This window comes from Chrysemys picta, chromosome 1 (genome assembly GCF_011386835.1).
Source record: "Chrysemys picta bellii isolate R12L10 chromosome 1, ASM1138683v2, whole genome shotgun sequence".
Classification (NCBI taxonomy): Eukaryota; Metazoa; Chordata; order Testudines; family Emydidae; genus Chrysemys; species Chrysemys picta.
Window position 1 is genome coordinate 30395307 of NC_088791.1, and position 17809 is coordinate 30413115.

At 39.9% G+C, this 17809-nt stretch overlaps 1 protein-coding gene across 2 annotated transcripts in view; it reads left to right on the top strand.

Annotated features, from left to right (window-relative positions):
• The window catches only part of SLC2A13 (solute carrier family 2 member 13), a 323282-nt gene that overhangs the window by 70694 nt on the left and 234779 nt on the right, over positions 1–17809 (top strand). For both annotated transcript variants that reach the window (XM_005286828.4, XM_042848626.2), the window contains exon 2: positions 7527–7686. In XM_005286828.4, the coding sequence (XP_005286885.2) occupies positions 7527–7686 (160 nt within the window). The remainder of the gene's footprint in view (positions 1–7526; positions 7687–17809) is intronic.

Here is a 17809-nt window from a genome sequence, read left to right on the forward strand (position 1 = left end):
TCGTTATACACCTCAGGCGCACTCTAAGGCATAAGAACAAAAGGAGATTACCTCTGTGACCCAAAATATGCACTAGTGCAAAACCTCTTGCTACTGAAGTATGGTGACTTACTATAAAAGCTTTTACAACAAATAGAAGATTTCACCCCCATAAACCCTTCAGAATTATGCAAAATAGTTTATAGAAAAATAACAGAAAAGAGTAGTATAACATCTATCTTCTGAAATGTTTTTATTACTAATTCTAATGTCCTGGACACATTGGTCCTCCTTCAGTCCAGATGTCCTTTCTGACCCTATTTCTGTAATAAAACTGAAATGGGGAGCTTTTCAATACCCCTGTTCTAGGCCTCAGTCCTGCAAGGGATTCCATGACTTCAGTGGGACTGTCCAAGAGTCTTTCCACTTGGATTCCATTGCAGGTCTAAGCACTTGTTTTTATAGTAGAAGGTGGCTGTTAGACTACAAAATGCTAAAGAGAAGCCAAGAGGCTGAAATGCTGGTTTTTAAAACTTGCCATTTCTTTCCTTATACCCAGTCCCCTTGGTTTTTCCCTCTCCACAGAAGTAATGAAATATTAACTGTATTATACTGTTCAGTCACTAGGTGGCATTCTGCACCATACCTTATCTGAGCATACAACAGATATACCTGGCAGTACATTAAAGGATCTTATAGTGAACACATCTGTGATGTATCTCTCTGAGAAGGAAGCACTGACCAGTCCAGCATCTGGTACAGAAGCCTAGCATGCTAGTAATAGCAGCGCTGCAAACTACCATGTACAAAGGTTTCCATGAAATGGTGTCAAAGTAAACTAATGCCAGAGGACAACAGAAATAGAAGGAAAACAGCAATAAAGGTTACAAACAGAAGGACAAGAAAGCAACAAACATTGTAGGATCGTATCAATATGCCACTTAGTTCCCCAGAGAACTTCAGTTGTGACAAACCTTCACAATAGACTGACTGGAAGCAGTATTTTGCAAGTTTTTGAATTGCTACAGAACTCCTTAAGGAAACTGGAAATATTCAGGTATTCTCTGTCATTTATGCTATGGGTAAGAATGCAGAGCATATCTTTAAATCTTTTGCCTTTACTTAACCACAGTCAGAAAGATGACTATGAAAAGATTCTGGCTCTTTTTGATTCATACTTTATACCTCAGAGAAATGTGGTTTATGAAAGAGCATGTTTTTGCCAGAGAATTCAGGAACCAAGATAAAACGTTAATCTTGTAAAAGAGTTTCGTATGCATTGGCTGAAAACCGTGTTTTTGGGGGAATGGACAAACATCAGAGAGAGGCTAAATATAGGTCTTGCAGAAAGGAACCTTTAACAGCAACTAAAATTTAAGACTGACTTAACCCTAAACACAGCTGTCCAAATAGCAAAGACTGAATTTGTGAAACAGCAGGACAAACCTGAAAAGCAAGAAACTCATTTAGAAGCTGTAAACAGATGCAGCATGAGTTATAAAAGTAATTATCACACGACCCATTTGGCTAAGAGGGGCAAATCCCAGGCAAACTACAAAGCCTTTCACAATAAATGTACAAAGTGTAGAAAATTTCATAGCTCAAGACGTGTGTCCAACCAAAGGTGAAATATGTAATAAATGTGCAAAATATGGACATTTTACAGCTGCTTGCTTTATTAAAACAATGAGACAACTAACTACGATTACAGATAATCAAGATATCTATCACATGATGGTATCTATCACAATATGACCGAGCCTGCCTGGAGAATTAAACTGAATATTCATAGAAAGACTATTGAGTTTAAAATTGACTCAGGAGCAGATATGACTATTATCTCGGAAGGGACTTACAATCACATTCAACTCCACCTAAAGCTGAAATCCCCTAACACAGACTTGATAACTCTGTGGAGGTATGCTGAACTGCATGAGCCAGAAACAATTTACAAAGAAAAGTTATGCATTAAGAATGTATGCGATGAAAGACCAACAATCTTCCCATTGTATTTGGGGATATTGGACTTATGAAAGGAGATCCAGTACAAATAACCTTAAGAGACAATGCTGAACCATACATACACCATACTACATATTCCTATTATTCATAAAGTGGAAGATGAATTAAAGAGAATCAAACAGATTGTCATTATTGAGAAAATCTGAGTTAACAGCATGGGGTGCCCCCAATGGTACTGATTATTTTAAAAAGAAAAATATTAATGTGTGGCTATTAAAAGACTTAATGAAGTAGTTGTGAGAAAAAGATATCCTCCACACAGTTGATAACTTCCTCCCTAAAGTGAAAAGAGCTATAATATTCTATAAGCTGGATGCCTTAAGCAGATTCTGGCAAATTCCTTTAGCCAATGAGTTCTACACTGACTACATTTGTCACACTGTTTGGGAGATTTTGCTTTTGAAGATTACCTTTTGGGATTACAGTGCACATGAAACTTTCCAAAGAAAGATGGCAGAACTGTTGATGAACGCAAATGGAATTGTAGTTTTCACGGACAATATTTTGATATACGATATTTGATGGAAGAATACAACAAAATCATCAAAGAAATTCTAAGCGTTATCTGTCAGTCCGGACTGAAGATAAACAAGGAAAAGTGCATTTTCCACCTATTCCAAATTAAGTTTTTGGGATAAGCAACAATGAAATCAGGCCTAGTCCTGAGAAAGTAAAAGAAATTCAAGAATTGAATGTACCAGAAGTGAGCTGTGTTCTGGGGATGGCAAATTACCTTGATCGATACCTATAAGACCTTTCTATAGTGACAAAACCACTGAAAGAACTGTTTAAAGTCCAAAACATTGTAGCTATGGGGGTTAAATAAAAATTGCCTTCAAAAATGGTAAAACAAATTATCTCAACAGCTCCAGTTCTCAAGTATTATGGTGTTAAGAAACCCACAATGGTCAGCGTGGATACAAGCAGCCATGGCCTAGCTGGTGTATAGTTGCAATAACATGGATTTGAGTGGAAGCCAGTTGTATTTTGTTCTCGTGCACACTCAGAAGCAGAAAAACCATATGCACAGATTGAAAAGGAGTGCCTGGCAAGTGTATAGGCATGTGAGAACTTTTACACATATCTGTGTGGATTAGATTCTTTTGCACTGATAACGGACCATAAGTTGCTTGTAACCCTAATCAACAGAAAAGAATAGGATCAAGCACCGTTGAGATGCTAATGTGTTTTGATCAGATTAATGTGTTTTAACCCAATTGCTAAATATGTCCTGAAAAAAGTCTGGTGGTAGCAGACACTCCTGTCGCAGAGCTGAGCATCACACTCAACTAACTGGGAGCACAACGTTGACGTAAAGGTGTATGTGGATTCTGTGAATGCATACAGATCAGTGTCAGAAAAGAAACTACACCCATTACCACACAGCTTCAAGATATTTCTAAGTTACAGTAGGATCAGTTGGCTCAAGTATCTAAAGGACACTTTAGGAGTGCCCAAGAAGTGATAAGAGACTACTTTGTGGCATGTGGACAATTAGGCGAGTCAAATGAATTAATGTTTAAAGGCGATTGCATCGTAATGCCAAATGAAATGAGAGGAAAAATCCTAAACTTCATTCATGAAGGATATCAAGGACTAATTAAATGCCCTGAACAGGCCAACCAGTCAGTGTAGTGGCCAGGTATCAGCAAGGACACAAAAAATGAAGTGTCTGCATGTGAACATTGCAGAACTAACAGACCAACACAACGCAAGAAACATTTAATAACATCTCTACCAGACAGACCTTGGAAGAGATTAGCTGCAGATTTATGCAGATTAGAGAGGACATTGTTACTAGATCATAGTGGACTATTTTTCCAGGTATATAGGAATAACATACTTGAAAGACATAACATGTCTTAGTGTTATCGAGAAACTAAAATGCCCAACTAGTGATGGACTACGATTCACAATTTACTGCAGCGGAGTTTCAGTCCAAACTAAATATGATTTTGATCATATTGCTAGCAGCCCACATTGCCTGCAAGCAAATGGTGAGCTTCAGAGAGCTCTACAGACAGCCAAGAAAATCCTAGATTAGGAAGAGCCATTCCTTGTTCTTCTGAGCTACAGATAACACCGTAGCAGCTAGTGGATGGAGCCCAGCACAAATCCAGATGGGATGACAACTGTTTCAACTAAATTCTTTTCTAATCTCTGAAGTGACCACATATGAAAAGAGTAGCCAAATCAGATAAAAAGGCAAAAAGAACTTATGAATGCTTTTATGACCGATATCACTCAGCTAAAGAACTGCTGATTCTAGACCCTGTTGACTGTGTTTTGTGTCAAACTGTATTTAGAAAAAGGATGAACTCCATCTATCGTAAAAAGAATTCATTGCCCAGATCATATGTGATTGAGAGTGGCAAGTTCAACAGACACTGGTATCTATAGTTTGTTCCTTACAAAGAACAGTCAACAGAGCAAACTGTACAGATGGCAGATGCAGAACAAGAAAATGACTCAAAGATTCCAAACCAACTAATGGAGAGTCAGATGACCAAGATTTTACACATTCAGGTCATGTAATTAGATAACCAGTATGATTCAGAGATACTTAACAGATTGATATGTTCTGAACTTTAAAGATGGTATGATAGTGTACATTTTGTAAAATGTTGTAAATAGTAAGAATGTAAAACTTTAGGAGGGAGGTATAATGGAATATTAATTTGTATTATACTGTTCAGTCACTAGATGGCGCCATGTATAACATACCTTATCTGAGCATACAACAGGTATACCTGGCAGTTTAATTAAGGATCTAATAATGAACACATTTGGTGTGTATCGTTCTGAGAAGGAAGCTCTATGGCCAGTCCATATCTGGTACAGCCTAACCTGCTAGTAGCAGCCCTGCAATCTACCTTGAACATGGTGTATGTGATGACATAGACTCTTTGTTTAGCTCAGCTGGGAGCTCTGATACATCTTCTAATTCAGTTTTAAATAATAGCTAACCTATAAAAGCAACCTGACTGCTCCTTTAGCACTGCCAAAAGGAGGGAAGAGGAAAAAGAGACAAAGTAATTGCAGTGGCTGTAGGAATTTTATGTTAAATTTTGGTGATGAGATGCCATCTGTGTGCTAATGAGAGGTAGTGCCTGGCTGTGACCTCATCTGAAGGCTCAGCCACCCATTCAGCGTGGGGCTTTGCCTGTGGACACAGTTTATTTTGTACCCGCATAGTGTATTTCACTGTGCTTCATTTAAACAAGCTTCAATAGAAATATTCCCCTTCTCTCCTCTGTCCCAAAAGTATCTTTAATTGTAATTAACCATATATAACCCAGAGCCACTAGCTGTCACTGATTGTTTCTTTCTGCCAGAAAATCCTTTTATGTTCCTTGGAAACTACACCATAAATTTGCGTGGCATATTCAGATTTTCTGAATAGGTACAATACATGGATCTGCTGTTGATATGCAATGAAGTTCCTGTTTGATACCTATTTTTCAACTTTTTTAAAAAAAACCACAAGTTTTAGATCTCTTACTCCAAATTATTTGTTTGGAAGTGTTCCCTAATTTATGGGAATCATTAGCTACAGTCTGATAAGGCAAGAGACAACCATGTATTAGAATTGCTTCTTATAAATAATTTAAATCCAGACAGAACTTTCTCTTTATTCCATATGAGATAGTTACAGCTCGGAGAGCAGTCATACAATGAATCTTAAATTCTGTTAAACATAAATGAAATTCCCCACCCGTAAGGGGAATGGCGCTGTTTTTTTCCAGAGGTGGAGAGCATCCAGAGTTTCATTTGAAGCCAGGGAGAGCTGTGGCTGCACAGCATCAGGTCCTATGTGTTAATCAAAGCTTTCAATACTTTGCTAATGGTTGTCATGTATCTACAGTAATTCCTTGCTTAACGTTGTAGTTATGTTCCTGAAAAGTGTGACTTTAAGCAAAATGATATTAAGCAAATCCAATTTCCGCATAAGAATTAATGTAAATGGGGGGGTTAGGTTCCAGGGAAATTTTTTTCGCCAGACAAAAGACTATACACACACACAGTATACATTGTAAACAAACAATTTAATACTGTACACCGCAATGATGATTGTGAAGCTTGGTTGAGGTGGTGAAGTCAGAGGGTGGAAGAGGGTGGGATATTTCCCAGGGAATGCCTTGCTGCTAAATGATGAACTAGCATTCAACTGAGCCCTCAAGGGTTAACACGTTGTTAATGTAGCCTCACACTCTACAAGGCAGCACGAATGGAGGGAGGGGAGACAGCATGGCAGACAGAGACACACACCCTGTGTGTGTGAGAGAGATGCGCATTGCCCCTTTAAGTGCACTGATCCCACTCTAAGTACATTGCCTTTTTAAATAGATCAGCAAGTTGAGAAAGCAGATGCGGCCAGCAAGCTCCTTCCGTCATGAGTCTTGTCGTGTCTCCCCCCTGCTCTATGGATGGGGTAACAGGGGGCAGGAGCAGGGGGACACCCTGACATTAGCCCCCTCTTCCCGCCCCGCTCAGCAAGCAGGAGGCTCCCGGGAGCAGCTCCAAGGCAGAGGGTAGAAGCACTACATGGCAGTGCGGGGAGGGACAGCTGAACTGCCGGCAATTGATAGCTTGCTGGGTGGCTGCTGCACAGGCAGGGCCGGCTCCAGGGTTTTGGCCGCCCCAAGCAGCCAAACCAAAAAAAAAAGCCACGATCGCAATCTGCGGCGGCAATTCGGCGGGAGGTTCTTCGCTCCGAGCAGGAGTAAGGGACCGTCCGCCGAACAGCTGGACGTGCCGCCCCTCTCCGAAGTGGCCGCCCCAAGCACCTGCTTGGTAAGCTGGTGCCTGGAGCCGGCCCTGCGCACAGGGAACTTAGGGGAGCAGGGAGCTGATAGGGGGGCTGCTGGTCCACCCTAGTTCCAAGCCCCTCCCCTCCCCCCTCCTCCACTAGCTGCAACAGGCTGCTCTTCCTTCAAGCAGTGGACAAAGCAGGTGGCTACCAAACAATGTTATAAGGGAGCATTGCGCAACTTTAAATAGCATGTTCCCTAATTGATCAACAACGAAATGTTAACAGGGATGACTTTAAGTGAGGAGTTACTGTATTTAGATTATAAATGTCTGACTCTGTTTCACTCCAACTCAGTTTCATGTGGTACTGTACCTGCTTGTTTTCCCTTAAACTGAAACTATAAATATATTTGCTCATATTTTAGGGTTATCTTTAGTTCATTTTAGATGGTTTTTGCTTAAAAATCTGTGATTTGTTTTATGATGCCAAACTCTATTTTTAAATTCATTTATGTATTGTGAATCTGAATATTCACAAACATGGTAATTATTATTACTTCCCAATGCCTGTGTCCATCTGCTTCAGATAACCATTCTCTAGCGCTTATTAGCAGTGCAACAAAATGCTGCTGTTAGTTTTCTCAGTTGAAACTCAGAAATCAAGTGTGTACAATTTCTGTCACATTTATTATATACTGTACTTTAATGCTTCATGACTACAGAGAATGTTGTGTACAGTTTTGTAAGTTTAATTAATCACTTTTTTCTTGTAGGTGTGGCTTCCATGACAGTACCAGTATACATCGCAGAGGTCGCTCCACCCCACTTAAGAGGCAGATTAGTTACCATTAATACTCTCTTCATCACAGGAGGGCAGTTCTTTGCAAGTGTTGTTGATGGAGCCTTTAGCTACCTCGCAAAGGATGGATGGAGGTTTGTAAATTCTTACATTTAAAAGTGAAAATAGAGTTGTTGTGACTTGGGAAGGAACTAGATCAGTGGTCCCCAAACTGTGGCGTGCCCCTCCCTATTGGGGCATGGAGGAACATTGGAGGGGAGGGGGACGCGATGGGGTCTGGGTCAGCCCCCATGGGGGGGCAGGGAGGGAGTGCCACCCAGCCCCATTCTACCCCCAACTCTGCTTTGGCCCCAGTCCCTCCCCCACCTGCCGGCCTCGCTCCTGCCCCCAGCTGTGGCCCGGGCCTCAGCCCCTGGTTTATGGCCTGGCCACAGCTCCGGCCCTAGCCTTTTCCCCCTTACTCCAGTCCACACCGCCCCCCCTACCCCCTTCTGGTGTTACCCTGGGTTTTCAGAACCCAAAACAGTGGTAGCTTAACTGTTTCGCTCCAGGTGGTGTCAGGAGTAAATCAGTGGGAACACAGCTATTGTGTCTGATAAATGATTAATACAAGAAAGTGTGCTCTTATCTAAAACTACAATTTATTAGATATTAAGCGCACACAGACATAAACAGTAGTTCGGGACATCCCAGCTATAGTTATCTACAGTCTGAGATGGTTTTGAGTAATCACCAGCCGGACTTCCAGAAGCCCTCTTTCTGTCCAACTGATGGGGAGTTTAGATATCAGTTCCTTGCCCTGAGAAAAGCTTCCTTGGACTACTCCGAGGTATTTACTTTAATCTTTTATAGCTAATTTTAACAAAACACATAACCTTATAGTGACTCCTAGTGAGTCAGCACAATAACCTCTATTGGGTCATCTATTCGTCTAATTTCAACACATTTATCATTATCTCAAAAATGTCTAGTATTTCTAGCCATATCAACAATATGTCAGGGGCACCTAAAACCAAGGTCGCTATTCACTCATTTTCCATAACTTTCTATCCCATCCTCCCATTCTGATTAACAAACTGCAAATATGCAGCTATCTGACCTTGTCTCACAAAGGCCTAAGATTATTCCTAGCTGTGATGTTTGGTTTTTAGCTGGCAGTGGCTGAACAAACATACAAAATGGCTGACTGCAGTACTGTCAAGTTCTGGGGTAAAGGCAAGAATGTCAAATTCCGGGGCAACGGCAGGAGCTGTGGCTCCATTCCTGGCCCGGGCTCCTGACCGTGCCTCCTGGGGTTGCGGACAGGAGTAAGGGGAAGGCGGGGGACGATGACTGAAAAGTATAGGTACCACTGAACTAGATAGATAAGTGAAAGAATTCTAAGAGAGAATTCTGACTAAGCTTGTTGATTTTAGAGGACTTAGAACATCTTTAAACAGATTTCAGAGTAGCAGCCGTGTTAGTCTGTATCCGCAAAAAGAACAGGAGTACTTGTGGCACCTTAGAGACTAACAAATTTATTAGAGCATAAGCTTTCGTGGACTACAGCCCACTTCTTCAGAGGTCATGGCACAACCTTAACTATAGTGGTGCTGCTGCTCTACTATAATAAAGCCAGCTTGTTTCTTGCATTTAAAATATATTAAAGTAAATATTGACTTCTTAAAAAGGCAGTCTCCAAATAAATGTTTCATTTTAAAGATTACATTTGTATGTATGCTTAATAGTCTTGTTTGAGCAATAGTTATTTATTGAAAATTGGATGTCATTTGTACTCGAGGGCAGCATTCTGTTTAAACTGTGGGTTGAGAATATGTTAGCTAATATCTTTTGTTCCACTTTCTGGATTCTGAGTTTTTCTTTATTAGTTTTAGTCTGTTGAGCTTTGATTGAGTGTCCTTCCTATGGGGCTGTATATTTCAAAAGAGTAAAATAGAAATGATGATGCGAACAGAATGCACTAAATTTTTGGTTTAATGCATTATAACTCTGGCTTTCTTTTTAAAAGATGACTTATAAATGTGTTCACGCAGGATAATTAAAATTGACTTCCCATTAAAAGATCATTCTAATCTTTAGGAACTTATTTTTATTTAAGCAAGTGCGAGGTTCCTTAGAAACTTGTGTGGGTTGCAGAGACTTCAAAAGAACTGACACCTAGAATGTTTGTGTCTGTATTTCATAGCTTTTCAATCACATCACTGTGGAGCTTCATTAATTGTCATTTAAATACAGATTTAAAAAGTCAGCAAAGGAATCCTTTCCCTTTACCTAAATACTAGTATATAAGGGAACAGAAAAGCATTTATTTCTAAGGGTATGTCTACACTACGAACTTAAGTCGATTTTATAGAAGTCGATTTTTAGAAATCTATTTTATACAGTCGATTGCGTATGTCCACACTAAGAGCATTAAGTCGGCGGAGTGCGTTCTCACTACCTTGGCTAGCATCGACTTATGGAGCGGTGCACTATGGGTAGCTATCCCACAGTTCCCACACTTTCCGCCGCCCATTGGAATTCTGGGTTAAGCTCCCAATGCCTGATGGGGCAAATACGTTGTCACGGTGGTTTTGGGTACATGTCTTCAGTTGCCCCTCCCTCCGTGAAAGCAACGGCAGACAATTGTTTTGTGTCAGACACCAAGGCGATTAGAAGAGCACAGCAAGGTGCGCTGCGCATCAGAGACTTTGAAAACCAGTTTCATGACAGGCCAGGTTTCGGTGTGACAGTTGTGTGTGTTTCTCCTTGATGCAAACCCACCCCCTTTGTTGATTTTAATTCCCTGTAAGCCAACCACCCTCCCCCCTTTGAAATAAAGTAACTATTGTTTTGAAACCATGCATTCTTTATTAATTAAAAAAAAGAATGAGGATAACGGACAAGGTAGCCCGGGTTGGGTGCGGGAGGAGGGAAGGACAAGGCCACATTGCTTATTGTAGCCACATTAAAAATCAAACTGTTTGAATGACAGCCTTCTGTTGCTTGAGCCATCCTCTGGAGTGGAGTGGCTGGATACCTGGAGCCTCTTCCCCTGCATTCTTGGGCGTCTGGGTGAGGAGGCTATGGAACATGGGCAGGAGGATAGGCGGTTATACAGTGGATGCAGTGGGGGTCTGTGCTCTTGTTGGCTTTCCTGCAGCTCCAACAGATGCTTCATCATGTCCGTTTGCTTCCCCAACAGACGCTTCATCATGTCCGTTTGCTCCCCCATTAGCCTCAGCATCGCGTCCTGATTCTGCTCTTTGCGCTCACTTAATTCTTTCCTGGCCTTTGCCTCTGAATGCCTCCATGCATTAAGCTGTGCCCTATCAGTGTGGGAGGACTTCATGAGCTCGGAAAACATGTCATCGCGAATGCATTTTTTTTTCGCCTTCTAATCTGCGATAACCTCAGGTATGGAGATGATAGGGGGAGCGTAGAAACATTCTATGCTCTACGATTCTGGGGGGACTGCATGGTCATCTGTGCTGCTGAGTTTGCCACGCTGACCAAACAGGAAATGAAATTCAAAAGTTCCTGGGGCTTTTCCTGTGTACCTGGCTAGTGCATCGGAATTCAAAGTGCTGTCCAGAGCGGTCACAATGGAGCACTCTGGGATAGCTCCTGGAGGCCAATACCATCGATTTGCGTCCGCACTACCCCAAATTCAACCCAGCAAAGTTGATTTTAGCGCTATTCCCCTCACCAGGGAGGAGTACAGAAGTCAATTTTAAGAGCCCTTTAGGTCGACGGAACGGGGTTGGTTGTGTGGACGCATTCATTTTTAAATCGACCTAACACACTAAATTTGACCTAACCGCATAGTGTAGTCCAGGCCCAAGTCTCTTGACTGATCACAGTTACATCTGAGTATTAAACAGTGATCATTGCCACAGTATTGGATTACGTTTTAAGAGTGCAATATTGCAAATATACCTAGGTATGGAGGATGGATAGGATATACATATAGAGCAATCAATTTATAGGCAGGCGAAACATTACCTATTATTAAGGTTGCCCAACACGTCTCATTATAAGATCCTGTTTTCAGATTCTTATAACTTTTCCAAAATTAACCGTTTGGACTGAAATTTCCATGCAAAGTGTCTGCCTCAGGCAGATTTTTTTTTTTTTTTTCCATTTCAGCCAAAACGATTCAACCATTTCTCAAAATGAAGCTAGGGAAAAAATACATTGTCCAACCTTAATTCGGCCTCCTTGTGTGCCTTATGAATAATCTTTAATGATGTAATCCACAGGATCCCAGCTTTATTCAGTTCACAGGGTCGACAGTGCTCATTTAGTAGCCGCTATTCACAGCGTTCTGTTATCTCCTCACTGATCAGTGTGTAACACCATGCCTTAATTACTGTACACCAGTCAAACTCAGCCCTGAAGACAGAAATGTTAATTTCCTCATGGTCTCTTCTATGGTGCTCATTGTTATAGTGCTTCACAAATATTAATACATTTATCTTCACAATACTCTTGTGAAATGAGCAGGGTATTTATTATCTCAGTTTTACAGATGGAGAACCGAGGCACAGAAGGGTTAAGGTAAAAAGTATCCACTTATTTTGGGTGCCCAATTTTGAGCTCTCCAGGCCTTATTTTTCAGAGTAAATAGAATTGCATAGTACTTTATATATTCAAAGCACAGCTCTTATTGACTTCAGTTAATGCAAATTACACCCCAACGGCTCAAGTTGGGCACCCAAAAAATGAGGAACATACAGTTAGTGACCACCTGTGAAAAGTTGGTTTAGGTGACTTGCCTAGCATCATGTAGAAACTCTGTGGCAGGAGCAGAGAATCCAGCTTTTAAGGGTAGAGTTCAACTGCTTTAATCATGAGACCCTCCTTTCTTTCTCTGCAGTCCCTGCCTTATTCAATACACATGAATATTTCTGCAGAAAATTAGGTAGGGATCCTATTGACAACAGCCTCCTTCAATACACAACTATGATCGATCCCCTCAGCATGGTCTATCCTGTGCATGGAATTAGGCAGGGGTCCTCTGGAAAATATAGTATGTGATCTTTATCACAATGCGTATGCCCAGGGGTCGGAATTAAGGTTTCAAAGGCAACCTTAATTCTGGCATTTCCTAAATTTAAATGCTTAACTTTGCAATCTTAATGGTGTTTTTAGTTTTTGTGTGTCAAAATATAATCATATGTACAAAATATATCCCCTCTCCTCTTTTTTGATCATTGAAGTACTATAACTCTTAAACTGCACACTGTAATCCATAGTAAAAAAACAACAACAAAAAACAAAAACTATCCTAATCGATGGGTGTTGTGTTTCACTTGAGAACGACAGTACTGACTCATTGAGCCTGCCAGATCTGGAAATTCACTCTAAGGGAGAATGGAGAGGACACCTCATCTAGCAGTGCCAGAAGAGCAGCTGAGTAGTGGAAAAGACTGCTTTGGTGTCTGTGTGAAAAGAATGTGGGAGCCGGGAACCGACTGTCAAGGTTCTTCTGTGGTGTCCATCATCAAAGTATCTGGGCACAGTTTTGGGTAGGGTTTGAAGGAAATCATCACAGGGCCTGGGTGGGGGTGAGGGTAGCAGATGCATGTACAGAGAGTAGAATAAGTTAAAATAGCATAACCATGGAATCCCAGACAAAACACTTTAAGCTGCAGTTTTGGTAACAAGTAAAATCAGTAATGTCAGGGTGAAAACCCTTACAAAAACATTGCGGCTATCAAGAAAGCACTCTTGCAAAGCAAGGAAATTCATAGGTAAGGCTGAACTTAAAAGAAACCCAAAGATTTGAAAGTATAAACACGCACATTTAAGGTACTCAAGCAACCTTATTTCTGGCCCTGTAGTGATGCTGGCCTCCTATTTTCCCTTCTTTGTTACTTTAGTTTTGGATCAAATTAGATAATCTCCTGAAATGACTTTCTAAGGCATATAATTCTGTAGCCATAGATGAGAACATAATACATGTAGAAAAGCCACTTTATTTGATATTTTGTGGGTGGAATATAAAAATCCGGGCACCGGAGAGAATTGGTTTTATAGTTTAGCATTATACTATATGTTCATGTTTTTCATGTGATGTTTTATTAGTCATTTATCAGTAACCATTACTGTTTTCATATCAATATTATAAGTTGCATGGACTGGGCTAGGCGGTATGCATATGTAGCTATGCTTGAGCTCTCTGAACACATTGTATAATTGGTGACACAGGAATTTTAATGAAGAATGGGGAATGAAATGACTGCCATCAGTATGCTATTTGTCTAATCAGGAATTTGTAAGGCGTCTTTCTGAGGACGGAGCATGACTGTAAATAAGGCCAAAGTCAGTTTAAGAGTTGCATGACTAGGAGCGAGGCATTTCATTTTTATAGTCACAACAGAAATTACACTTTGGATAGATACAATATTCTCATCACTTGATCCCTCCCCACCCTCCACAAGCTCTTAACAGCGGAGCGGGAGGACAGAGTTGAGGTTCTTTGGGTCCCTTAACTGTGTGTTTCATACTTTGGATTGCTTGGAAATTATTTTATAAAGTTAGTGTTACTTTTTACATTTCTTCACATGCTAATTTTTGATAACTCCCATCATAAACTAGTCATTATTGGGGTGTGGGGGAGGGAGGGTCATGTCCAGCTTCCTGTGGTGGGTAGTATTTCTGCTGGTGGTTGCAGCCTTCTAATTCTCCATTTGTACACACAGTATCACATTGTAAATTACAAAGCACCCTATGCTTTTGTGAAAGGAAGCACGTAATTTTGAAATGATGCTCACAGAAGTCATAGATTCCCTATCTGAGTCCAGTGACTTTGGAATCAACATATCACTGTTGCCATGGAGAAAGAGGCTGCGGGAGATGGAGAGAGAAAGAAGAGTTTGCTGTCTAATCCCCTACATAGGGGGTGTTAAGGTTCTAAAGCTATTAGTGGCAGTGGATTTGGTGACAATTCTGCTGTCACTGTGCAGAGAATTAGTGATACAATCTTAATGATCTAAATTTTGATCTAAATTACTTAGAGCTCCATCTGGTAGATCCTCAAGACCAGAAGAGGCCCTTTAAAAAAAGCTTTTTCTGTATCTTGACTCAGGCCAAATCACTCTTCAATCAAATCCTGCTTTAATTAGTGCCTTATTTATTGAGAAATGTATAGCTACAATTTAGGAACATTTTTTTATCATGCATTTTCTAAATTCAGTTACTGAAGCAAAACAAAGTAAATTTAGCTTCTTTTGATATAATTTTGCATATATATACATAATGCATTGTAAGGAAAAAACATAGCATAAGAACTACAAAGTTAAGTGCTTTCACCAGTTCATACCAAGAGCTTTGTGTCTATTGTATTCAGGAAGCAGGGAACCCTCCTGTAGCCAATATATTGTCTTTGTATTCTAATAGTTGTAACAAAAATAGATAGTGTCTGTCTCCTCCTTTTAAAAGATAGTGAACCTTCATAGAATTTGGACTAAGTTTCCTTAAAATTTCTGATTCTCACATCAAAGTAATTGTAGGTACATTATTATCCCTTTTCCTAAAACGTCAGCAATATTTTATGTTGTCCAGGGGCTCCCAGATTTTATTGGTTCACTTATCACCTTCTTAAAAAGTTGGTGAAGTGAATGGATGGAACATCAAACTCGCGTATCCCCAGTGATGCATGTACCACAGTTATGAGAACTGCTAATCCAGTCCATTACATTTCAAATATTTTGGCAGTTGAGAGAGTTCAGTAACACCAACTCTAATATAAAAACAGCCACATTAAAATAACATTAACTGTTTGAATGGACAAGTTAAATAGTCCTAATTATCTTCTAAACTTGATTAATCAAACAGTTAGCTGTTTTAGAGCTGGATGCTATTTGTGGTTCTGCTGCTGAGCTGTTATGTGATCTTGGAAGTTATTTAGGCTGGGATTTTCAGAAGATTTTAAAGGAACTAGAAATCCAAACTCCCTGAGGCACCTTTGAAAATCCCAGCCTCAACCTCTGCGCTTCAATTTCTCCATTTATGAAATAGAAATAATATTGGTGCATAATGAACAATGTTTGTAAAAAAACTTTAAAGGTAAGGCTGGCTTCAGAACTCTTCTGTTGTGTTATGTGGAATGAAAGTGAGACCTTTCAAAACACATTAGTGGGAAAAACAAGAGAGAACACCACCCACACCAGAATTGCCTGTACTGTAGTCTTGTGGTTAGATCACTTGCCTGGTATGTGGAAGATTCAGATTCAAGTCCCTGCTCCAAATTAGGCAGAGAGGAATTAAATCTGTATCTCCCATATACCAGCCGAGTGACCTAACCACTGTACTATTAGCTATTCTGGGCTGTGGGTGGATCTTTCTCATGTTTTTTCATGGACAATTTCTGAAAGGTTTTGTTTTTCATTCCACATCACAAATTAAGATTTAAGTACCTCTCCGTCTAATTTGAAGCAGGGACTGAACCTGGCTCTCCCATATCCTCAGTGAGTCACCTGACCACCGGTCTGTTGGTTGTTCTGAACTTAGGGAGTGTGTGCATGTGTGTGTGACTTATGTTGATAAGAAATCCCATTCTTGTATTGAGAAATCTCCTCGATTACATTTTAGCCAAAACTGATGTGTTTCCACAAAACATTTTGGTTTTGATGAAATTGCATTTTTCAATGGAAAAGAAGTTTAATTGAAAATGGGTTTTTTTTTTTTTGTTTTTTTTGGAGGGGGGACCAGCTTTATTAAAAAAAGTATTACTGTCCTAATGCTTTACAGGCCAGTCTTCTTAACTTTAGCAGGAGGAGATGGAAGATATGCTTTGTAGTATGGCATGTTGCTTTTTCTCCCGTAAACATTCTATTCCTAGAATTAAAACCCAGCATTATTTTGATATCTGAAATGTCAGTTTGAAGTAGCCTGAGGGATTTTTTACAAAATGCATATTTTGCTGTTAATTGCTGTTGCCACAGACATGAAGAGAAATTGCTGCTTATTTACCGGACAAATAGCTTACCAAACTTTGGGCAGTTTGAACCATGTAAAAATTAATCTAGAAGTGGTACATACATATTCTTGGATGTTAGGCTTTATTATTAACCTGAAGAAAGATGGGTTAGGAAGCCATTTGCTCAATTAAATTTTTCTTACTTTTTATCTATCTATCTATCTACAGTCAAACCCACTATTTAAAATTTTTTTTTTAACATGTTCTTTAACATCATAGAATCTTTCTCTTGGAACTTAAGGTCACAAGTGAACCATAAGCAATTTTCACTAAGAACAGTATTGTCAAGTCAGTTTGCACAGACCTTACAAATGGTCATTTGTAATTCTACTTAGTACTTATAATATATTGGTTATTTTAGTTCAAATGAAAACAGAGTATCACCCATGTCGGAGAGAGGAATGTGTTTTGATAACTTTTTCATTGTAATGCAGTTGCAATCAACTACAGACTCCTGTTCGAATCGCTGGTGGGAAAATACTTTTTATTTAAGAAAAACAAAGATTTTTAGAATTGTGTATCTTGCTTACATGTAAAAGGAATGTGCTCAGTTTTAAGGCTGAAAAGGTAGAAACATGGAGTAATAAACTTGAGGCCAAAATGCCAGAAAACCAAGTGTAACCAGTCCCCACAGCAAATCATCCTATTAGGTGTCTAGGCCATGTGGCTGGGTATCTTATTTAAATTGGGCTTTAAATCAAGATACACTAATACTATGCCTCATTGACATAATATTGGTAAAAAAAAATAATCTTACAATAGAAAAGTCATTTAACAATGAAACTCTGATGCAATATTTTATACAGTATTGGGGCCCTCTCCTGCAGTTGCTATTTAGGTCAGATTCCCTTTGATTTCAGTAGAAATTTACCTAGTTTGCTTCAATTAATGGCCAGAAAAACGTCAAGTAGAGCAAACTTTGTGGATACAAATGTATTTCTCACCAATAGAAGGACATATGCACTGATTATTCTCAATGGTGTAAACAGAATCTGACAAGTGACTGCAGGATTGGGCACATTTGTTATGTAAATACACGATGTCCTTTACTAAAATGCATTTTAATAATTAAGACCATAAGAATGGCTGTGCTGCATCAGACCAATGGTCAATCCAGTCCTGTATCCTGTCTTCCAACAGTGGCCAGTTCCAGATGCTTCATAGGAATTAACAGAACAGGGCAATTATCAAGTGATCCATCCCCAGTCATCCAATCCCAGCTTCTGGTAGTCAGAGGCTGGGGAGACCCAAACCATTGGGTTGCATCCTTGACCATCTTGGTTAACAGCTAC